At 39.3% G+C, this 21,972-nt stretch overlaps 1 protein-coding gene across 1 annotated transcript in view; it reads right to left on the bottom strand.

Annotated features, from left to right (window-relative positions):
* LOC127489446 (phosphatidylinositol 3,4,5-trisphosphate 3-phosphatase TPTE2) overlaps nucleotides 1-21,972 on the bottom strand; it is a 140,981-nt gene that overhangs the window by 97,725 nt on the left and 21,284 nt on the right. The window contains exon 3 of the mRNA XM_089303307.1: nucleotides 2,764-2,820. Coding sequence (XP_089159433.1) covers nucleotides 2,764-2,820 — 57 coding nt within the window. The remainder of the gene's footprint in view (nucleotides 1-2,763; nucleotides 2,821-21,972) is intronic.

Here is a 21,972-nt window from a genome sequence, read left to right as displayed (position 1 = left end):
AAATAAGAACGTAAGTACTTTAGTGCAAAATAATTTTATTTTTATTTATTAATGATGTTGATTCATCCATGTGTGACCTATTATAAACTTACTTTGTTGGATCCGAGAGCTATAGGTACTCATAAACTAGGTGGTCTTTAGTCACTACTTAAACCCAGTGTTGATGTTATTAGGAACACGACTTCATATTTCAGGTATAAACTTCTTAGTGATATGAACTTAGTAATGCTCTAGATATAATTAAAACTATTATTAACTTAGTCCCAGAGAGAGATAGCCCTTTGTGGTGTCACTTCCTTCAACTCAACTTCAATTTGTAGGGACACATCACTCTCACCTCACCTAAATTCTTGATTCTCAAGTCTCACCTTCACCTCCTTACTTTCACCCATGTTTGTGGTTCTTGTCCATGAGATATGGTCAGGTAGCTGCAGACCTGAGTCAGGGTTCATTCATCCAATAGTGTGTCTGGCATGGGTTATGGGTGTCTTGAGGCTTTGGGACATTTCTAGGGTCTGTTAGTTTTATTTTTCTGTGCTTAGGGCTCCTCTTCTCTGTGCTCAATTTTACCTTCTCCTTAGTGCAAACAGGATTCCTCCTCAATTCCTTTTTGTTATAGAATGAATATTGTCCCCCGAATTTGATTGTTTCTATCCTTAGCCTTGTAACTCACAATGTGAGCTGATGTGCTAATAGGCTCACTGGAAACTAAGCAGTTAAGACGAGGTTCTATTGGCATAGAGTGAGCTCCTGATCCAATATGACTGGTGCCCTTATAAAAAGAAAAATGTGAACGCAGGCACAAACAGAAAGCATGCCATGTGCATATGTGAGCAGAGACCTGGGTAAGGAATCTAAGTGCCAAGGAATACCATAGATGGACAGCAATTGGCAATAGCTAGGAGAGAGGCATAGAACAGATACGTTGTTACTGACCTCCAAAAAGCCTATGTGCAGTAGTTCATTTTCCAGTTCTAACCCCTAGGTCTGTTATATAATAAACTTGTTTAAGACACTCAGCTTGTCATGTGTTGTTACATTAGCTCTAGCAAATGAACACTGCCCACTCTACTACAGTTGCATGCACAAATGATCTGATAGTTTTCCAAGAATTTTGGAACTAGTTATCAAGATGGGAAGAAGTCTGTTTCTTCTGACCTGTTCCTCTTTTATAGAACTGGATGCAAAAAAGGAAAAAAAGTTACAAACAAAAGCTGGCACTGCCAATACTTTAGAAACAGTTTTGAAGGAAATCTACATTTAATATGTATTTAGACATATGTGTATATATCTGTATACAAGTAGGTATCTGACCTTTCATTTTCGACTCCGCCATGAGTGGATACTGCTTCATTTAGAGCAGGGCTGAGGATTAAATTGTACATAATCAAACACCACGTGAATCCATGAACTTCACTTTTTATTCAAATTAGCTGTAATTGATCTACAATTTTAAATTGGTTAAACCTAAAAAGTCGCAGTTATTTAAAAATTTCAGATGAAATCAGTACAGTTATTCTAGATACAAATGGATTTTTACTCGTATGTTTGAGGGTCCATCCAAAAGTTTGTGGAAGTGTGTCTGGCATGGATTATGGGTATCTTGAGGCTTTGGGACATTCCTAGGGTCTGTTAGTTTTATTTTTCTGTGCTTAGGGCTCCTCTTCTCTGTGCTCAATTTTACCTTCTCCTTAGTGCAAACAGGATTCCTCCTCAATTCCTTTTTGTTATAGAATGAATATTGTCCCCCGAATTTGATTGTTTCTATCCTTAGCCTGGTAACTCACAATGTGAGCTGATGTGCTAATAGGCTCACTCCTTTTTGTCCAAAGTAAAAAAGTTTTATATGGTGGAAATTAAGTTCTTAGGCCTATAAAGTAAATATTCATGCCTCAAGACTTTTTGAAAATTTTATTAACTGTAACAATTTCATTATCTATGGGTTTAATGATATTAAAACACATGTACACAGCATACACTGACCAAATCAGGGTAATTAGCATTTTCATCTCATTATTCTTTCATTATGTTTGGAGATGCTGAGGTTCTCTCTTCCAGTTCTTTGTGAACTATGTAATAGGCTATCGTCACCCCACTGTGCTGTGGAACTCTAGGACTTTCTCCTTCTAACTTTCTTTCGATACCCATTGTGCAGCCACTCTCTGTAACTACCTCCTAGACCTCTTCAAGTTCTAAGTACCTATACCTCTTGTCCCATCTGATTTCCTGCTTTAACAGCCTCCCTCTCACCATCTCCTTGATTAAACCCATCATGGTTGCCTTTCCTGCTCCATAGATAGGGTTGACTCACTGCAGGCTAGAAGCAAGAGTTCCACCCAGTGTGATGGTGGGTTTGGGCTGAGTGGATTAGCCTCACGTGGTGGCAGTGCCCTGGAGCATGAGGGATTAATCCTGGGAAGATTAGCTCCTTTCTTTGCACTGAGGCCTCCTGTGCTCCCTGCCTACATCTACCAAGTGCTTGCTTCCAAAATGGGTTCTCTTCTCCCTTGTGTCACTGTGCATCTCACACACAGGTATTCTGATAGTTGCCTGGGTTCTGAATTGTGATAGGCTCAGGTTTCTGGTTTCTGAGGTACACAAACATATCATGAGTACATATTTTCTGACCTGGCTCACTTTTTTACATCTAGGTAGAAAACACAAACAGGTTACACGCAGACACTGACAGGCTGTAAATTAACTGTGTGTTGTCATAACGACTCCAAAATGGTTTCCCATGCAGATAACAGAAAACAAACTCACCTATTATTGACATTCTGGTTAGGGACAACCAAAATGTCTGTCAACGGATTATCATCCCTGTGAAAACAAACGGAAAAAAAAAAAACCATCAGACAATTTGGATGAAATGATGCTCTTTCCAGACAGGAGTTTCAGGGAACAAAGAATAAGTCATACATGCGAAAGCCTAGAGACACATGATGGGAACTAAAGCCACAGTTTAGGATCATGGCAGCGAGACCTGTAAGCCTGCCTCAAAATACGCTTGTGTGTGTATGTGAGGGGGCGTGTGTCCTTGTGAATGTAATTATTTACTAGAAATAGAAGGAAGCAAGGGGAAGCACCAATGTGATGGTTAAGATTCCTTCCCCACATTCTGTTCTCTGTCTCGTTCTGGTCAATGTCAGAGAACTTTGGGAAGTGAGAGGGAAATGACAGTGTAGGGATGGGGAAATCCATCTGGATAAAAGTGGACGTAAGGTTACAAATAAAGGGGTGGGGAAAATGCTGGAACAATGACAGTTGAATGGCAAAAATTAGTCCCTGGTGGCCATTTGGTTAGCCTGAAGCCAGTAATGTAGGTCAGCATCTACCTAAACTATAAGATTGTATAAACTGAAGAGAGAGCATGAGATCAGAATGATTATTTTTCTTTGTACTTTGTTTCTAGTATACCTTATTTTTTAGAGAAAATTTATTTGTGGAAAAATTAAAGTACTGAAAGTTTCCATATACTGATTATACTCATTCTGTCTCAGACAGTTTCTTCTATTCCTAACACCTTATATTCTTGTGGTACACTTGCTAATATACCAAATAAAACCCATAGTTGAGGTCCATTCATTGTATTGCACAGTTCTATGTGTTTTGCTAAATGCATGGTGTCATGGTCCATCATTACAGCATAAATTTCCCTGCCCTAAAACTTCCCTGTCTCCTACCTATTCATTCCTCTACTCATCCACCAGTGCCTGACAACTACTGCTCATTTTTCCTGTCTCTATACCTTTCTAGAATGTCATATAGCTAGAATCATATAGTAAGTAGCCTTGTCATATTGGCTTCTTTAACTTAACCATATGCATTCAAGGTTTCAGCAAGCTTTGTCATGGCTACATGGTTCAAATATTTTTAGTGCTGACAAATATGCCATTTTATGTACATGCTGGTTTGTTTATACACTCCTCTATCGAAGGATATGTTGGTTGCTTCCAATTCTTAATAATTATGAATAAAGCTGCTAGAAATATCTGTATGTCAGTTTCCATGTGGACATAACTTTCAAGCCAATTGAGTAAATACTTAAGGGTGCATTTTCTGGGTTGTATAGTGAGACTATGTTTGGCTTTGCAAGAAACTGTCAAACTGTTTTGGAAGGTGGCTGCATATTCTTGCATTCCCACCAGCAATGAATGAGGGTTCCCACTGCTCCACATCCTTGCCAGTATTTGGTATTTTCAGTATATTGGTATATTTCAGTATTTTGGCATATTTCAGGGATTTTAGCCCTTCTAATAGACATTTTTTTAGTATCTTATCGTGTTAATTTGCAATTCTCTACCACTGTATGACTGTGAGCATGTTTTGATATGCTTAAGGACTGTCTGTATATCTTCAGGGTGAGGTGTCTGGTCAAAGGGTTGTTATGTTTTCCTGCAAAAATCATTCCTTTATCATTACTTAATGGCCCTTGTTACAAATGACAATTTCCTTACTTTGAACTCTGCCTTTTCTGAAATTAATACAGCCATTCTTGCTTTTTCAAAATTAGTGTTAGCACGAAATGGCTTCCTCTATTCTCTCATTTTTATTCCACTTGTGTCTTTATACGTAAAGTAGGTTTCTTGCAAACACTATTTGGTTGGATATTATTTGTGATCGTTTCTATCTGACCCTATCCTTTAGTAATGTTGTATTAGGTTAGTTACATTTAAAGTGACTTTAATACAGTGATATTAATCGGTGACTTTTTCATACTTCTCTGAGTTCACTGTATAAAAGTCCTTTAACCCCTTTACCCACATGGGAGACCTAGAAGAAGCTCCTGGCTCCTAGCTTCAGCCTTGCCCAACCCTGGTCCTTGGGCCCATTTGGGGAGATGGCCAGGGGATGGAAGCACTCTCTATTTCTCTTCTCTGTAAAATAAACAAAGAAATCAGCCGGCACCGTGGCTCACTAGGCTAATCCTCCGCCTGTGGCGCCGGCATCCAGGTTCTAGTCCCGGTTGGCATGCCGGTTCTGTACCGTTTGCTCCTCTTCCAGTCCAGCTCTCAGGAAGGCAGTGTAGGATGGCCCAAGTCCTTGGGCCCTGCACCCACATGGGAGACCAGGAACTTTGGGGGACATCGCTGTGGTGTAGCGGGTAAACCCCAGTCTGCAGTGCCAGGCCTCTCACATGGGTGCTGGTCGTGGCTTAGCTGCTGCACTTCTGATCCAGCTTTCTGCTGGTGCACCTAAGAGGGCAGCAGAGGACTCCTGCACCCACATGGGAAACCTAGAGGGAGCTCCTGGCTCTTTAGTTCATACTGGCCCAGTTCCAGCCATTGCAGCCATTTGGGAAGTGGACCAGCATTTGCAAGGCCTCTCTCTCTCTGTCTCTGTCTCTCTGTCTAACTCTGCCTGTCAAAAAATAAAGAAATCTTTAAAGCAAATACAGATTTTGTAATACTTTATAATATTCTCTTTTGTTTTTTGAGCATTATGAAATCATGACAATAATTGAGAAAATAATACTTCTCGAGTGAGCATTTTAATACCATAACTTAATTTGTATTAATTCAATTATCTGACACTTCAAAGGTATCTATAAATAGACTTTAGATATAGTTTTTGGTCTGCCTGGTGATAATGTAATTGTTTGGAGATCCATATTAGCATCATTTTCATATTTCTGGGTTTTCACCCTTTTCTGCATTGAAAATTTAGGGTATGCAGATATGGCTGAAGAGCCCATGAGATTATATTAGGCATGGAAAGCCAAGACACTCTCAACAAAAAGAAAAAAGAAGAGCTAAATGAAAGATCTCTGCTAGTGAGATGCCAGTGGAAAGAACAGGGCCATCAAAGAAGGAGGTGCCTTTCTCTGAAGGGAGGAGAGAACTTCCACTTTGACTATGACCCTGTGGGAATAAGATCAAAGTCAGCAAACTCAAAAGGCTTCCATAGCCTTGGCAACTCATGACTAGAGCCTAGGGAGATTATTGATGCCATAAACGAGTGTCAACAACAGGAGTCACTGAGTATTTACTTCTCATGTGGGATCTGTCCTTAGTGTGTTGTCCAATGTGAAGTAATGCTATAACTAGTACTGACACAGTATTTTACACTTTATGTTTCTGTGTGGGTGCAAACTGATGAAATCTTTACTTAATATATACTAAATCGATCTTCTGTATATAGTGATAATTTAAAATGAATCTTGATGTGAATGGAATGGGAGAGGGAGCAGGAGATGGGAGGGGTGTGAGTGGGAGGGAAATTATGGGGGGGGGAAGCCATTGTAATCCATAAACTGTACTTTGGAAATTTATATTTACTAAATAATAAAAAAAGAAATAAAAAAAGAAAATTTTTCTTCAGATTAACTTTCAGACATCACATGTGCCTCACAAATTTCAAAAATGAAATTAATGGTTCTTAAATTTCACAAGAAAAGAAAATTTCACAAGAAATTCCTTTGGCAAAACCTGTCTCAAATGAACACATCAGCATCTACTCTTCTGATTATCCTTCAGACATATTCAGTTTGATTAAGCCAGCATCTCTGAAAGGTTTCTAATGGAACAGTAGTCTGAAATTATTAATACAAAATAAAAGCACTTATATTTCAGGTGCTATTGAAATACTTTACATATAATAATTCCTTAATTCTCATAATAATCTTATGAAGTTTACAGGATTATCCCAATTTGATAGATGAAAGCAATTAGCCTCAGAGAGGGTGACTAACTTGCCTAGTATCACCAAGTAGAAAGTAGCAGACATGAGATTGAAAGTCTCTTATCCTTAATACTTACCTGACTTTTCAAATGTTTATTCAAGTTTGGGAAATTGATTGCACACATTTTGCTTGTTTTTAAGGATTTATTTATTTCAAAGGCAGAGTTATGGAGAGAGAGGCAGAGAGAGAAAGAGAGAGAGAGAGAGAAAATCTTACCTGTGCTGGTTCACTCCTCAAATGGCTCCAACAGCCAGACTTGGGCCAGGCTGAAGCCAGGAGTCAGGAGCTTCATTCCTGGGCCCAAGTACTTGGACCATCTTCTGCTCCTTTTCCAGGCACATTAGCAAAAATGTTGGATCAGAAGAGGGGCAGCTGGGACATCCCATATGGAATGCTAGTGCTGCAGTTGGTGGGCTTACACCACTGTGCAGCAGCGCCACCCCAGCATATTTCTTTTATAAATACCATGGATCTCTAAAAGCTGACCAGAATATGCTGCAGTTCCTGACTTATTTGAACACAAACCTCATACTGCCAAAAGTATAAGAAACACATTACAGAAAGAGTATGTTAAATGCTATTTAATTGTCCCTTTAGCAAACCAATTTTGTACTCAGCAATAGATCAAAACTCTAAGAACAGACAGATATAATTATTATATTATTCCTCAAATATTTAGAAAGAAGACTATAGTCTAGATGTTCCAATAATTTTTGCCTGGGCTGAGGGTCCTTGAATGTAGTCGTTCAAGTATTATGCTGGTCTTCTGATATCCTTGAAGCATATCTGATAGGTATCTGCTATCTCTCAACAGGAAGATCAACAGGAATGTGTTGGGGATATAGCAATAAATCACCTTAAGGGAAAATGTTCAGACTGCCAAAAGGGGGAATATGAGTTTTTTGATGCAGGTAGCCTCATTGAATGATTATCAGGTTTTCCTGATGGGTTCTACTGAGGAAGAGAGCTGGTCAATATTCAAATTACTCCTCAGATCCAGCTGACAGACTAGGACAGCTAATCATATTTCTTGGGGCACCAATCTATCTGGGAATGAGACATCCATACAATAAATGGGATATAGTTCCAATATTCAGGAGGCAAAAACTCTTAAACCAATGGCTGCAGATAGGACCACCTAGCGGACAAGTCTCTGGTATACACTTACAGATATCATTCAGATTCTTAAATTGTGCTTATCCAAGGGGGAACTATCTGTATAATCATTCATCTGATTCACAGATTTTAATTTTCATACAGTTTTAGCATTTTCATGCTAAGTTGTAAGCCCCAGTGTCACTAATAAAAACACATTTGTAGCCTTTATTTTGGTAATTAACAACAATTCAGGTGTTTATCAAGACAAAACAACTGAAGCCCTTGTGGTGGCCTCTATGTGGAATGGTTTCCTGAGTTGGACCTAGCTTATCATTCCAGAACACATCATCCTCTGGTAGGGCAACCAGATTTCCCATAGGAAAAGCATAAAGTGATGGGCACATGCATATTATCACACCATCCAAACTAGTGTTTTTAAGGACATTTCAGGCATAGATTAACAAGATCTTTATTCTGTGAGCTTGACAAATTTCATCTCTATACAGTTTATATTTAGCCAGAATGAATGCACAGATTGCCTATCAGATTAACTAAAGTTGAAAGTTATGTTTAAAATTCAGTACATTAGAATAATATCACTTACATATCAGTATTTTTCTTTTTAGAGAACCAGCGATACTGACGATTCTTTTTGAATCTCTTCATATCGCCATGCGGTTAAATTCGATCCATAATCTAAGAAAAGTAAAAGCACTTGTGAATTTTATATTCCATGTGTTTAGACACCTATCATATCCTTCAAAGGAGAAAGACAAAGACTCACATAGAACTTATTAGGTATGGATCAGCATTTCTAAGGTCCTGAATCTGTAAATGAAGGAAATCTACAGTATCATGTAATTTGATAACTTATGTGGAACATACATTCTTTATTTGCCCTTGGTAAAAAGTAGAAGAAAACATTCCAAAAGTAGAAGAAAACATTTTTTGAAGATTCAACGATATTTACATTTACCTGCAGTACATTTTTTAAAAGCTTCTTTGCTGTTAAAATATTATTTATTATTTGGATTACAGAATTATAGAGACAGAGATACAGAGTGAGAGAGAGCAAAATCATCTATCTGATGCTTCACTCCCCAAATGTCCACAATGGCTGGAGCTCTGCTAATCTGAAGCCAGGAGCCAAGAACGTCTTCTGGATCACCCACATGGATTCAGGAGCCCAAGCACTTGGGCCATCCTTGGCAGCTTTGTTGAGCCATTAGGGGAGCTGGATTGGAAGTGGAGCAGCTGGGACTCGAACTGCACCCAAATGGGATGTTGGCACTGCAGGCATTAGCTTTACCTACTATGCCAGAGCAGCAGCCTTACCCACTACACCACAGCACTGGCCCCAGAATAGACATTTAAGATCATCCAATTGCTACCCAGAACCAGAAAATGAAACAGAATCTGTTTCAACTCAATAGCTGTATCATCATAGTGACTTATGATATTTCCATCCTGAAACATTCTGTAGAATAAATCAAAGAAACGTGAGAAAAAGAGATGTGTCCCTCAACATTACACCCAGTAGCTTTGTGTCATGTAAGAAAATTGGAAGTCACAGGAAAATAAGACATTGCCAATCACATTGCCAGGGAAAAACAACATGATGACTACATTTAGGCAGTCAGAACTGTACCATAAGTCCCTAAACTCTTGGCAAAGAGAGAAAAATAATTTAATATAAAAATAATTATTTTTAAAAATAAATCGTCCAATTTTGGGCATAAATGTTGATTTTGAGTTTTGGACCCATGCCACAGCCATCTGTAAATTTCATACATTTGAAAGGATACCAACTCATTGGCAGAAGGGGTAGAAATTCCCAAGCTCCCAGTCTACCATCTAGTGCTCCAGAGATGTGCTAGAGGCACATCTTTAGATGTGAACCAGGGTGACCCAAGGCAAAGTGGGATTTCTAGGAATATTTTTTCTCTTACTATTCCTCAGAAGAGGCTAGAAACAACAGGATACAGTAGCTCTCAGTATTGTGCACTCCTGTAGTTTTCTCTAAAAGGGAGGTAACTTTTTTAAGATCTTGATTCAAGTTTCCTCTCCTACTATCCTTCAGAATAATGGTTTTCCCTTTTTTCATAGTTTCTTGTGTGTGTGTGTGTGTGCATTTATACATATATACATATATATATATATTCCTTTTCTTATTTTTAATTGCCCCAAATCAGAATTTGTTAAGTCAAATCTTCACTCAATTCCTTGCCAGCAACAAGGTCACTGCTACTTAACCAATATTGACTTAGTTGTTCACTGGTCCCAGAGGGTAAGGGAGATTTGGGAGGTCCCCCAGAGGGGAGAGGAATGTTTATCAGTGCTCTTCTCACCATTGGGCTCAAGGCTATCTTCCCATCTATGAGCCCTAAAGACTCTCAGCCCATCCCCACTCCCTTCCCTCCTTTTTCTCCAGCTATACACCTCCATTCTTTTCATGAGAATGAGAGGGCAGGGGATAGGATAGGGGGACCTTGCTCTGAGACCCTTACCACCATGTCCTACGCCTTTGGCTGCGAACATGCCAATGAAAGAATAAGAGTTCCATGTCCATGGCAACCACAGATTCTGGTGGTCTTGAGATCATTGTGAGGAAAGAATGGAATGAATTTGGTCCCAGACTGCAAAGATTTTTTTTAAAGACACATGCTGTTTGTTTGAAAGATGGGTGACAGAGTACACCAACATCAAATACTCCAGAAGAATAATCTCAAAGCAGAGATTGTTTTATCTGTTATTTTTTCTTTTGTGTATAATGGAGGGGCTTCTTACACACACAGATATTTCAAAAACTAGCTTTATTTTCTTTGTGGGTTGGAAGACTCAATACTGTTAGGATGTCAGTTCTCCGACAAAATGGAGTACAAATTCAATGCAATCTCAACCAAAAATTTCAGTCAGCTTTAAGAAAATTTTGGTAGAAATTGGGAGTTGTTTCTAAAATTCATGTGGAAATATAAAGGAATTCCAAAATCCAAACAACTTTGATACAAGAACAAAGTTGAAGGGCAAACATGAGTTGATGTCAAGACTTTTTAGGACAGACATAAGTAAAAATAAATCAATAAAACAATCAAAAGAATAACAAAGAATCAAGAATCAAAGTATATACCCACACAAATAGACAACAAAGATAGAAAGGGAAATCAGCCACGCAGGATAGTATTTTCAAAAAATGGTGGTTGATTGATTGAAAAATTAACCTCAGTATGTAAGTCTCATCATATCAAAAACCAGAGAAATAAATGCAAAACTCAAAATCAATAAAATTTCAGGAGAATACTCTATGGCCTGTATTAAAGTTTTCTAGATACAACACCAAAAACATGATCCACAAAATAAAAACTGACCAATTGGTCTTCATCAAAATTTAAAACTTCTCTCCAAAAGACAGTTAAGAGAATGAGAAGGGATTACACAGTCTGGGAGAAAATCATTCCAAAGCATATATTTTAAAGAGACATCCAAGAGATACCAAGGTGGCAGAATGGAAAGATAACTGCTATAGTCAAAGGGAAGACAGTTAAAAAACATGGAGAGAGTGCAATCTCAGGGAGCAGTTAGGAAGAAAACTGCAGTGGAAACTCCACAGGAGTTAGAAGGACACTGTAGATCTAAGTGGAGGGTGTGGACATGCAGCATGAACACAGACACAACACAGGCCCCCAGCAGCCAAGAGCCTCAGCAACACCTTTGGAGGGGAATGAGGTGAGAATAAACTACGGCAGCCTAAGCCACCAGCCATAAAACTGTGTGTAGACATGAGTCTGGCTTGGAGCCCTGTGGGGGACAGTGTACCTGCCAACTTAAAGGAAAACAAAGGAGGCTGTTTCTCTCTCCTCCTGACCACCAAACCATGGTGTCCTGTAATTAGCTGAGAGGGTGGGTGTCATTTGATCATAGGTAACAGCTGCATCAGCTTGTGTCTGTACACCCAGCAACCACCCAAGAGGAGATGCCTGTGTCTAGCTGGGAGAATTGACAGGTGACTGGACACCCATGACTGTGGGAGCCTTGTGTGCAAGGACTGTGAAAAAAACTGTGTCAGTGTGGGAGGGTGCAGGGTGTGGCTGGGTCTCTGGGGAGTTGCAGTGGGCAGGTCCACACACTCCAGGCTCATTGATTGCTTTGGGAAGGCCATTACTGAGGGATCTGTGCTTACATTAAAGACTGCATGGATCCTTTTTCTGTTTCATGTGGCAGCATGGATGAATATTGCACCCATTGGGGATAGCACCTGCATTTTTACCTTGGAGGAGAGGAGGTGAGCATGAAACTATGCCAACAGAGCTCATCAAACTCTCAACACTAATAAAAAAAAAAGATTGACATTTGCCACATTCATCTTGGGTGTCACTCTGGACATTCCCCTCACTCTGGAGCACTGAATGGAGCTTTCTGGCAACACCCAGCACAGACCTCTGAAAGAGCAGACACTACACTGTGCCACAGAGGCATAGTCCAAAGATAAAAGCCACCAAGAGAAACAAGCACCAGCAACAAATATCTCCACAAATGCTTAAAATAAACAAAGAAAATCTAGAATCAAATAGGGAAGACTACATGACACCCCCAAAGGAACACAATACTTCAATACTAGAATGTGAAGATGGAAAGTCTGATGAAATGCCAGTAACCAGTTTCATAAAACTGATTGTAGGATTATTTAGAAGTAATGAGGGGCAAATTCATGAATTCAAGCAATCTATATGTGACATGAATTAAAATGTTTCTCATGAAATTGAAATATTAAAGAGAAATCAAAATAAAATATTACAAATTACAAATGAAGAATTCAATAGATCAAATAAAAAATGGGGTAGGAAGCTTTAACAACAGACTCAGTGAGGCAGAAGAAAGAATATCTGAGTTAGAAGATAAGTCTCTGGAAATTTTACAGTCAGATCAAAAATAAAGAAATTAGAAAACTTAAAAACAATGTTGAAGATTCATGGGATACTCAAAGGACCCAACATACGGGTCTTTTCCTACTCCTCTTTCTTCAAATGGAAATCTCTCCTTCTTCAGCCCACTCTAGCAGAGACCCACAAATGGGAAACCTGAGTTTCCTAAGGGATTGTTTGCCCCCAACTAAAAATGACAAAAATACTTACTGGAAGAGCCATGCCTTTCATGACTTCTGCTTCTGTTACCCAATTTAACCTAAGAAAGACAAAAAGTTCTCGACAGATACTATAGTGTTCTCAAGGACAGTAAATTTCACAAAAATCAACTGTTTTCTTTCATTGTATTATGTTTCTGCGTGTGTGGTGTTGATAGAAATATCTAGGTGTGTATGAGAGCAATTAAAAAGGTTCATGAAAATGGATTTGAACAATAAGTTTATATTGATGCAAACATTCTGAAATACCGGCATACATAACTCATATTTCCATTCACTCTTCCTTTTAAAAAAGATTTAATTGGAAGGTAGAGTGACAGAGCGTGGAAGAGAGTGAGTGAGAATGAGAATGAGAGAAAGAGATAGCTACCCTTTACTGGGTCACTCCCTAAATGTGGGGAGCAACTGGGAGCAACTCGGACTAGACTAAGTTACTGGAATTAAGACTTATTCTATGCATCTGCTTTCCCACAATATGGCGCTGAGAAGGGAAACAGCTTCTACACAGCTGCCTCCAGTTCAACCAATAAACTGTGGGACCTGCTCCTGATTGGAGGAGAGCAGCGTACTCGGTGTGTGGGTAGCAGAGTTGGGATTGGTGGAAGAGGACTATAAAGGAGGAGAGAGACGGCATGCACAGGGAACATCTAAGGGGAACATCTAGCTGAAGGAACACCTGTGCAGCCCCCCGAGAAAGCCGGCCGGCGGTGTGCCGCTCCCCTGCGGAAGTGGGGAATGCGGCCAGGGGGAACTGCCCTTCCACGGAGGTGGAAGGGATAGTAGCCAACCCGGGAAGAACCAGCAGCAAACCCGGGGAGGGCCGAGCAGACGAAAGAACAGCGCAGGGTCCTGTGTTGCTCCTCCACGAAGAGGGGGAGCGACACCTAAATGGCCTCAAAGACTAGGGCTGGATCAGGCCAATGTCAGGAGACAGAAACTCCATCTCATTTTTGCATGTGAGTGACCAGGCTCAACTTTGGGCCATCAGCCGTGTCCTTCATAGATGTATTAACATGAAGTTGGATTGGAAGGGAAGCATCCAGAACTCTTTTAGCTGGGATGAGTTAAAAGACAGAGACAGACTCAATGGATTAAAAAAGAGAACCCATCAATGGATTAAAAAAGAAAACTCATCTATTTGCTGCCTACACTGTCAAAGAGGCACACAGACTGAAAGTGAAAGGAGGGAAAATGATATTCCATGTGCTTTTTGATGATTATTCATGCACACACCCATACATATGCACACATAACACATAAACACACACAAATAAATATATGTAATCTGACAAAAATGCAACCCTAAAAGACTAGGGATTAAAGTATTCGTTCACTCTGGATATACTTCTGTTTTAAGAGTCCTGAGATAGTCATTATTGTCACATGGAGCATCATTTTTAAATTTTTAAAAATACCTACCACATTCAAATTAATGATATGCACACGTGTATTTATATATCAATCAGTTCACAAGTAGTAGCTTAATTTTAAGGATTGTATATAGTTACCTGTGTCTTTCAGGGGGTTCATGTATACATATACACATATTGCATTTGTTTTTCATTCATTTATCATTGCTGGATTCCATATAACTAATGATGTTGATTCATTTGGGTGTGAGCTAAGGGAATATAAAGATATATAGTCAGAAATCACACAAGATTTTATCTTATTATTTTATACTTTAAGCTCTCAAAATTACAAAACAAAGAATATTAAAAACTGCAAGAGAAAAGTATCAAGTTAACTTTAAGAGCAATCCTATTAGAATTGTAACAGATTTTTCAACAGAAACAATACAAGCCAGGAGAGAATAGAATGATATATTCCAAGTTCTGGAAACAAAAAGTCTAGCAGAATGCTTTAACCAGCTTAGCTATATTTCATAAGTGAAGAGAAATATAATTCTAAGACACACAAAAATTGAAGAAATTTGCCTCTATCAGATCAGCTTTATAAACAATGCTTAAAGAAGTCCTATAAATAGAACCAAAGAAAGATAACTATCATGATGGAAATACATGAAATTATTGAATTTCTGACATTGACTTGCTTGCTGAAAGTGGCAGAAGATGCTGGTTTATTCCTCAAATGGACACGATAGCCAGGGTGAGTACAGGCCGAAACTAGGAGCCAGGAAGTCCATTCTGGTCTCCCACATGGGTGGGAGGGGCCCAAGTCCTTGAGACATCTTCCCACTGCTAGCTTTAATACTGAGCTGGATTGGAAGCACAGCATCAGGGAATTGAATGGTCACTCTGAGACAGGATGACATTACAAGTGGCAAGTAAACCTCTGCTCCACAACACTGGTTCCCTTCCTCAAACTTTTTGAAATGTCTTTATTCATTGATTTGGACCTTACATTTCACTGATGGGTCTTCATAGATTCCTGATGTCAATTCAGTCAAGTAAGATCAAAAGGATTAAAGAATAGTACATAGGCATAAATCATATGTGAATATGACTTACTTTTTCAGTCAAGTGATCACATGTATCCTAAAGCTTGATTTTTTCTTTTTACAGGCAGAATTAGACAGTGAGAGAGAGAAACAGAGAGAAAGGTCTTCCTTTTCCCTTGGTTCACCTCCCCCCCAAATGGCCGCTATGGCCAGCATGCTGCACCGATCTGAAGCCAGGAGCCAGGTGCCTCCTCCTGGTCTCCCATGCGGGTGCAGGGCCCAAGGGCCTGGGCCATCCTCCACTGCACTCCCGGGCCACAGCAGAGAGCTGGACTGGAAGAGGGGCAACTGGGACAGAATCCGGCGCCCCAACCGGGACTAGAACCTGGGGTGCCGGTGCCGCAGGAGGAGGATTAGCCTAGTGAGCTGTGGCGCTGGCCTAAACTTGATGTTTTAATATGCATCTGCATGTTACTACTTTGAGTCTGGTGTTTTAAAATTAGGAATGAGTTTATATGGTGGTAATGATTACCTTAGGCTGGTGAAAATAGTACTATGTCCAGTTTTATGTTGTTATCATCTTAACACCGATATGTGAAAGGCTTTTGTGGTAGAATTTATTTCAAATTCAACTTCACTTTCTGATTACACATTGCTCTTACTAAATCAAATGCCATTACTTCTTAGGTACACCTATCACCTCCTTACTTTCATTCCAAATGACTGTTTTTCCTGCCCCTCAGAAACATTCAAGTAAATTTATGTGTGAGTGGCTCCATCTTGTGTGTTGGAGAGTTTGGTGTCAGGGATAAAGCTCATATGCTGGCAGAGACCTGAAGGATGAGGAACACACCCTGGTTCCATTAGCTCCATTCTCTGCTGCAGGCTCCACTTCTTCCTATCCACTGGCACCTCCTGGCTTCCAATAAGGCTCTTTCCTTTCATCCATCAGTACAGTAAAGTCTAACACACAGGCATTCTGAAAATTTCCTTAGAGCTTTTCTAGGGGTTACTAGATTTGAATACTAGCAGGAGGAAGAAGTATTCCTCTTATGACATGTTCTTCTTTTACCCAAATTCATGCAAAAACAGGAAAATGACCTACATATGCTTCTGTGAAAATATATGAAAAGAGTCTCCAACACTCCCTTCTGCCATGCTCCTCTCAGGAATTTTGCCAAATCTCAATCATCATGATTTTCTGTGTATATTTGTGTGAGTATTCACATTTGTATGTGTACATGTAATTAGCATATATATCTATATCTATCTGACAAAGTGTATTCATCCATATATCTTTTTTAAAATATAATTTTACTTATTTGAAAGAGTTTCAGAGAGAGAGGTAGAGACAGAGAAAGAGGTCTTCCACCTGCTGGTTCACTCCCCAAATGGCTGCAACAGCCAGAGCTGATCCAAAGTCAGGAGTCCAGAGCCTCCTCCGGGTCTCCCATGTGGGTGCAGGAGCCCAGGGACTTATTTCACCCATCACTGTCTTTTCTGTCTATGAGATAGGGTAGAACAGCTGCAGGCCTGTGCAGAGGCATCTGCCAAAATAATATTGGGTCTGTGGCACCAGCCTCATATGGTGGCAGAGCTTGGAAGGAGAGGCACACATCCAGGTTCCAGTTGATCTTATCATTTCTGGGAGGGCTCTGCTGCTCCCTTTATACTACTTCCTGTTCTTGGCTACAAATAAAAATCTTTTCTTTACTAGAGGAGTCAAGTGGAGACTAGTATATGGGACACCTGACAATTTTCTAAGGGATTGACTGCAACAAAGGGGAATAAGCGAACTGACTGGAAGAGGCATGCCTTCCATGACCAGTCTCTCTTATGTACAACTTGAACCCAGAAAAAAGAAAGTTTGCTACAGACCACACCATCAGAATATTTAGAAAGTGGCAAAGGCATATTGCATTGCAAGGATATTGCCAAGAACAAATTTTACAAATGTCAACAGCTTTCATTCTGTGATGTGTTGGTGGGTGTTGACAGAAATATCTAGGTGCATGTATAAGTATATATATAAATATACATTTACATGGTCACATACTTATCTTCTCAAGTTATTTGTGCTCATACTTGGTAACACCTTGACCATACATAACTGACTCCAATTTATTTGGGTGTGGGCTCAGATATAAAAGTACATAGTCAGAAAGGTATAATTTTAACTTTTTTCTATCAAATAGCTACAGTTGCTCCAGATAAAAACTATTTGGTGTTTATCTGTGTGTATGAGAGTCCTTTAGAAAATTTATAGAAGTGAAATGCAAAGGTAAGTTTTTTAGTGCAAAATAATTTTTAAATCAATGCATCATAATTTTCTTCAAGCATTTACCTTAAACTTTGAAGATGCCTTTTATACATGGATTTTAATAACTTTAAATACATGTCCATAACTTTTGAAAGTTCTTTGGTATATCACTGCTTGAATGTGATGTGTTATTTATTACTAGAAATGATTACAACATGTCGTGGTGAGGATCTCTTTTGGTCATGTTTACTAGGGGTTCTATGAGCTTCCTGTACTAGGATGTCTCTGTCCTTCTCCAAACCCTGGAAGTTCTCTGCAAGCATCTCACTAAAAAGGCCTTCTAATCCTTTCTCTCTCTCCATGCCTTCAAGAACTCCTAGAACCCGAATGTTGGTTTTTTTAATAGTATCCTGTAGATTCCCAACAATATTTTTTTAGATTTATAATTTCCTCTTCTTTTCTTTGGTTTGACTGTAAACTTTCCTGTGCTCTGTCTTCTAAGTCCAATATTCTCTCTTCTGTTTCACTGACTCTGTTTTTAAGGCTCTCTAATGTGTTTGTCATTTGATCTATTGACTTCTTCATTTCATTTTGATTTCTCTTCACTATCACACTTTCCTGTTCTACTAGTTTCTGCGTTTCATTTTGATTCCTCCTTAAGATTTCATTTTCTCAAAGGAGATTTTCTATCCTGTCCAGTAAGGAATTCCATAGCTCAAGCATTTGTTTTTGAAAACTTCTAATTGTTCTTATCATAAATTTTTTGAAATCTGTATCCCTCTCATCATCTTCATAATCTTGGCCTGGGGTGTCTTGTTCATTTGGCGGTGTCATAATGTCTTCCTTGTTCTTGTTTCCTCAGTTTTTGCATTTGTTGCTTGGCATTGTGGAGATATTCTTTGGATTCTTCTTCCCTCGCTGTGGTGTTTTTTCTTGTTAAACTATGACTGTATTAAGTGGACTGTCTGCTTTTAATGGAGCCTTAGAGGCTTGAGATGGGTGTGGCCTGAGAGTTCTGTTTGGTTCCTCAGGGTTAAGGGTGTGCCAAAGGTGACACTCACAGGTTAGGTATGATAAATCTCTCTTTCTTTTTTTGATTCAAAAGGGAAGTAATTCCACACAGCTGAGCAGAACTAGAGGTAGTTAGCAGGCAAATGATATACCCACAGGAGCCAGAGATTGGAAGCTCTTTCCCAAGGACCACACAGGGAATCTGTACTGCCCTCAGTGTGGGCTCAAATTCTCCTGCAGTCTCCCACTGGGTTGCCAAGGTTACCAAATTGTAGCATCTCTGGAGAGTACTCATGTGAATTCCGTGAGTTCTCTCCCCCACCATCTCTTTTTTCACAGTCTCAGTTCAGTAGCACCACACATTCACTAGGTCCTAATCTCCTGCTATTTCACCGCCCCCAGAGTCAGGTTTTTCTGCTTGGCTGAGGGTGGGTGCAGACCTGAGGTCACCCCTCTTATGACGTATGTCCAAGATGGCACCTGCTCTTTGTTTTGCTCACCTTTGAGAGGTGAGCAGAGAGAGAGAAACTCGTGTCCGTATCAGTCACTTTTTTTTTCCCTCTCTCTACTAGATAACCTGGTGAACTTTTCCCCATGGGGTCATTCCCTCTAGTCTCCTCTTTCTGCTTGCCCACCGGTGTCTCGGGCTATTGAGGTTCAGCTCACCTCACATTCCAGTGCTTGTGCGTTGATTCTGCTGCTGGTGTCCCAAACTGTGGACTCCCACGCTCTCCACGCAGGTCCACTGTGAATCACTAGTTCCAGAAGGGTTTCCTCTGCTGTTTCTTCCCCTACTCTTCCTTGAACCTGCAGTATCTCCACTTTTATTAAACTGTCTCTGAAGGGAGCACACTGATAGTCCTGGAAGAATTTATTTTCAAATTCAACTTTAGTTAATAGGTGCATGTCACTCTCATTCCACATAAATTCCTGATTCTCATGTCCCTCCATTTACTCACTACTTTCATTCATCATTGCCTTTTCTGTCCATGAGATATGGTAGAACAGCTGTGGGCCTGAGCAGGGGCTTCCTCCAAAATGATGTTGGGTTTTGGGGCACTGCCCTCACATGGTGTCAGAAATTAGAAGCTGAGGCACACATCAAGGTTCCAGTAGATCTTATCATTTCTGGGATGAACCCACTGTTTCCTGTCTACTAGCTCATCAAACTTTGCTCCAAATAGGATTCGCTTCCTCAATGGGCTATTCTAGTGGATACTAACGAATGAGACAGCTGACAATTTCCTAAGGAATTGTCTGCTACTAAGAGTGACAAGTCTACTGACTGGAACAGATGTGCCTTTCACAACCAGTGTACCTCATGCATAATTTGATCTCAGGAAAACAGAAAGCTCTCCACAGATCCTACAGTAAGAAGACTTAGAAAGTATCAAGACACCCTGTGTTTCTAAGGATACTCCCAAAGGTGAATTTTACTAATCCCAACCTCTTTCCTTCTTTCATTGCATTATTTTGGCAGATGTTGACAGAAATATTTATCTGTGATTTTATATATATATATATATGTTATATATAATGTTATATATATGACAGATACATATAAATACATATATATACTTGTGTATATGTATATCTTTTAAAATTTATTTGAATTCACCTTTCATTGAAGTTGTCCAAATCGTTAATGACTCCAATTCACCTTGGTATGGCTAAGAGATTATAAAATAAAAGTACACAGACAGGAAGGATGCATGATTTTAACAAGTTTTTTGCATCAAATCACTGTTATTCTAGATACAAACAGATCTTTATTCATATGTTTGAGGGTCCTTCAAATAGTTTGTGGAAATGAAATGGAAAGATATTTTACTAGTGCAGAATAATTTTGAAATCCATAAATTTCCTTAATTGCAATTGCTATCTAACTTTTGAAGACCTCTTTTATGTATGAATTTCAAATATTTAAATACCATTTTCCTCAAATCTTTGGAAGTTCTTGGTATATCACTGTTTGTGATGTGCTACTGAAATGAGGCCTTCTACACCAATAATGAATATCTTCATCCTGAGAAAATCTACTTCCAGAATTATGTAAAACTATTATTACCTTAGTCCCAGTGAGTGACTTTTTTTTAGTGACAGATTTTACTTAAAATTTATTTTAAAATTCTACCTTAGTTTACAGGCATACATCACTCTCACTCCACTTAAATTCCTGGGTTTCAAATGCTCCCTCTTCTCGCTGCTTTTACCTATCACTGTCTTTTTCTGCCCATGGGATATGGTAGAGCTGCTGCAGCTTTCCCTCAAATGATTTTATGTTTGGGGCACCACCCTCACATGGTGGCAGAGCTTGGAGGGTGAGACACACATCCAGGTTCCAGTAGAACATCTCAAATCTCCATCTCTCTGTGTATATATGTGATTGTGTGTCTGTGTCCATTTACATATATATCTGTTTACATATACAAATATATTTATATAGAGCTCACCTTTCATCAGTGCCTTCATCACTAGTTATTGTTAAGTCACTTAAAGAGATACTGGAGGATTAATAAATTATACAATAAGATACAACATAATTTTCTAGATTTTATTTTAGTTCAAATTAGTTACAAATGTTCTTTAACTTAAAAACCGATCGACCTTTAAAAAAACTTTTGAAAAAGTTAAAATTGAGACAGGTTAACAAGTTAACAACTCCAGATTTTAGTTCTTTACTACTGAACCTAACCACAATGAGTAACAGTATTTATTTCAGAATTCGCCCTGAGTTTGCAGATACCTATTCTCTTGCCCCATCCAATTTCATGATTCTCAAGAATATTCACCATGTCAGTCTTCATGAATCATAATGTCTCTACAGCCCCTCAGGTAAGGTCAAACAGACCAGAGGTAGCAACTCCTTTAACGTGATGATATGTTTGTGGTTGGCACCAGCCTCACATGGTGGCACAGCTCTGGAGAGTAAAGGGTACATCCAGGATACACTGGCTTTATGCTTTTATGTGGAGGGCACCTCAGCTACTGTCACTGCCACTATTCCATCCCGATGGCTTTCTCTGCAGCTTTGGCCTACTCTAGTAGAGTGTCATACAGACATTCTGATACTTTCCTAAAGGTTTTAGCTGCTACAAACTAAGGGTGAAGTAAGGAGTAACAAGAGAAGTGCAAGGAGTAGGAGTAAGACAACTCCATTTTCAAACTATTCTTCTTCTTTCTATGATGATTCAAAGGACAAAGAATATTACATACCGAAGCTTCCCATGAAAGGAACATTACAAATGGCGTGGTAGAAATTCTGTATTCCCATAGATGCTCTTGACAGTGAACATCCAAAATCTCAGTCTCTCTTTCTCTCTGTATTACCCCCCTGCCACACACACACACACACACACACACACACAAATTCATTTGTATCT

The sequence above is a fragment of the Oryctolagus cuniculus genome, chromosome 9 (assembly GCF_051225735.1).
Source record: "Oryctolagus cuniculus isolate XC-2025 breed Fujian yellow rabbit chromosome 9, ASM5122573v1, whole genome shotgun sequence".
In the NCBI taxonomy this organism is placed as follows: domain Eukaryota; kingdom Metazoa; phylum Chordata; class Mammalia; order Lagomorpha; family Leporidae; genus Oryctolagus; species Oryctolagus cuniculus.
The sequence above is the reverse complement of the archived record's forward strand: the minus strand, read 5'-3'. Positions and strand labels throughout refer to the sequence as shown.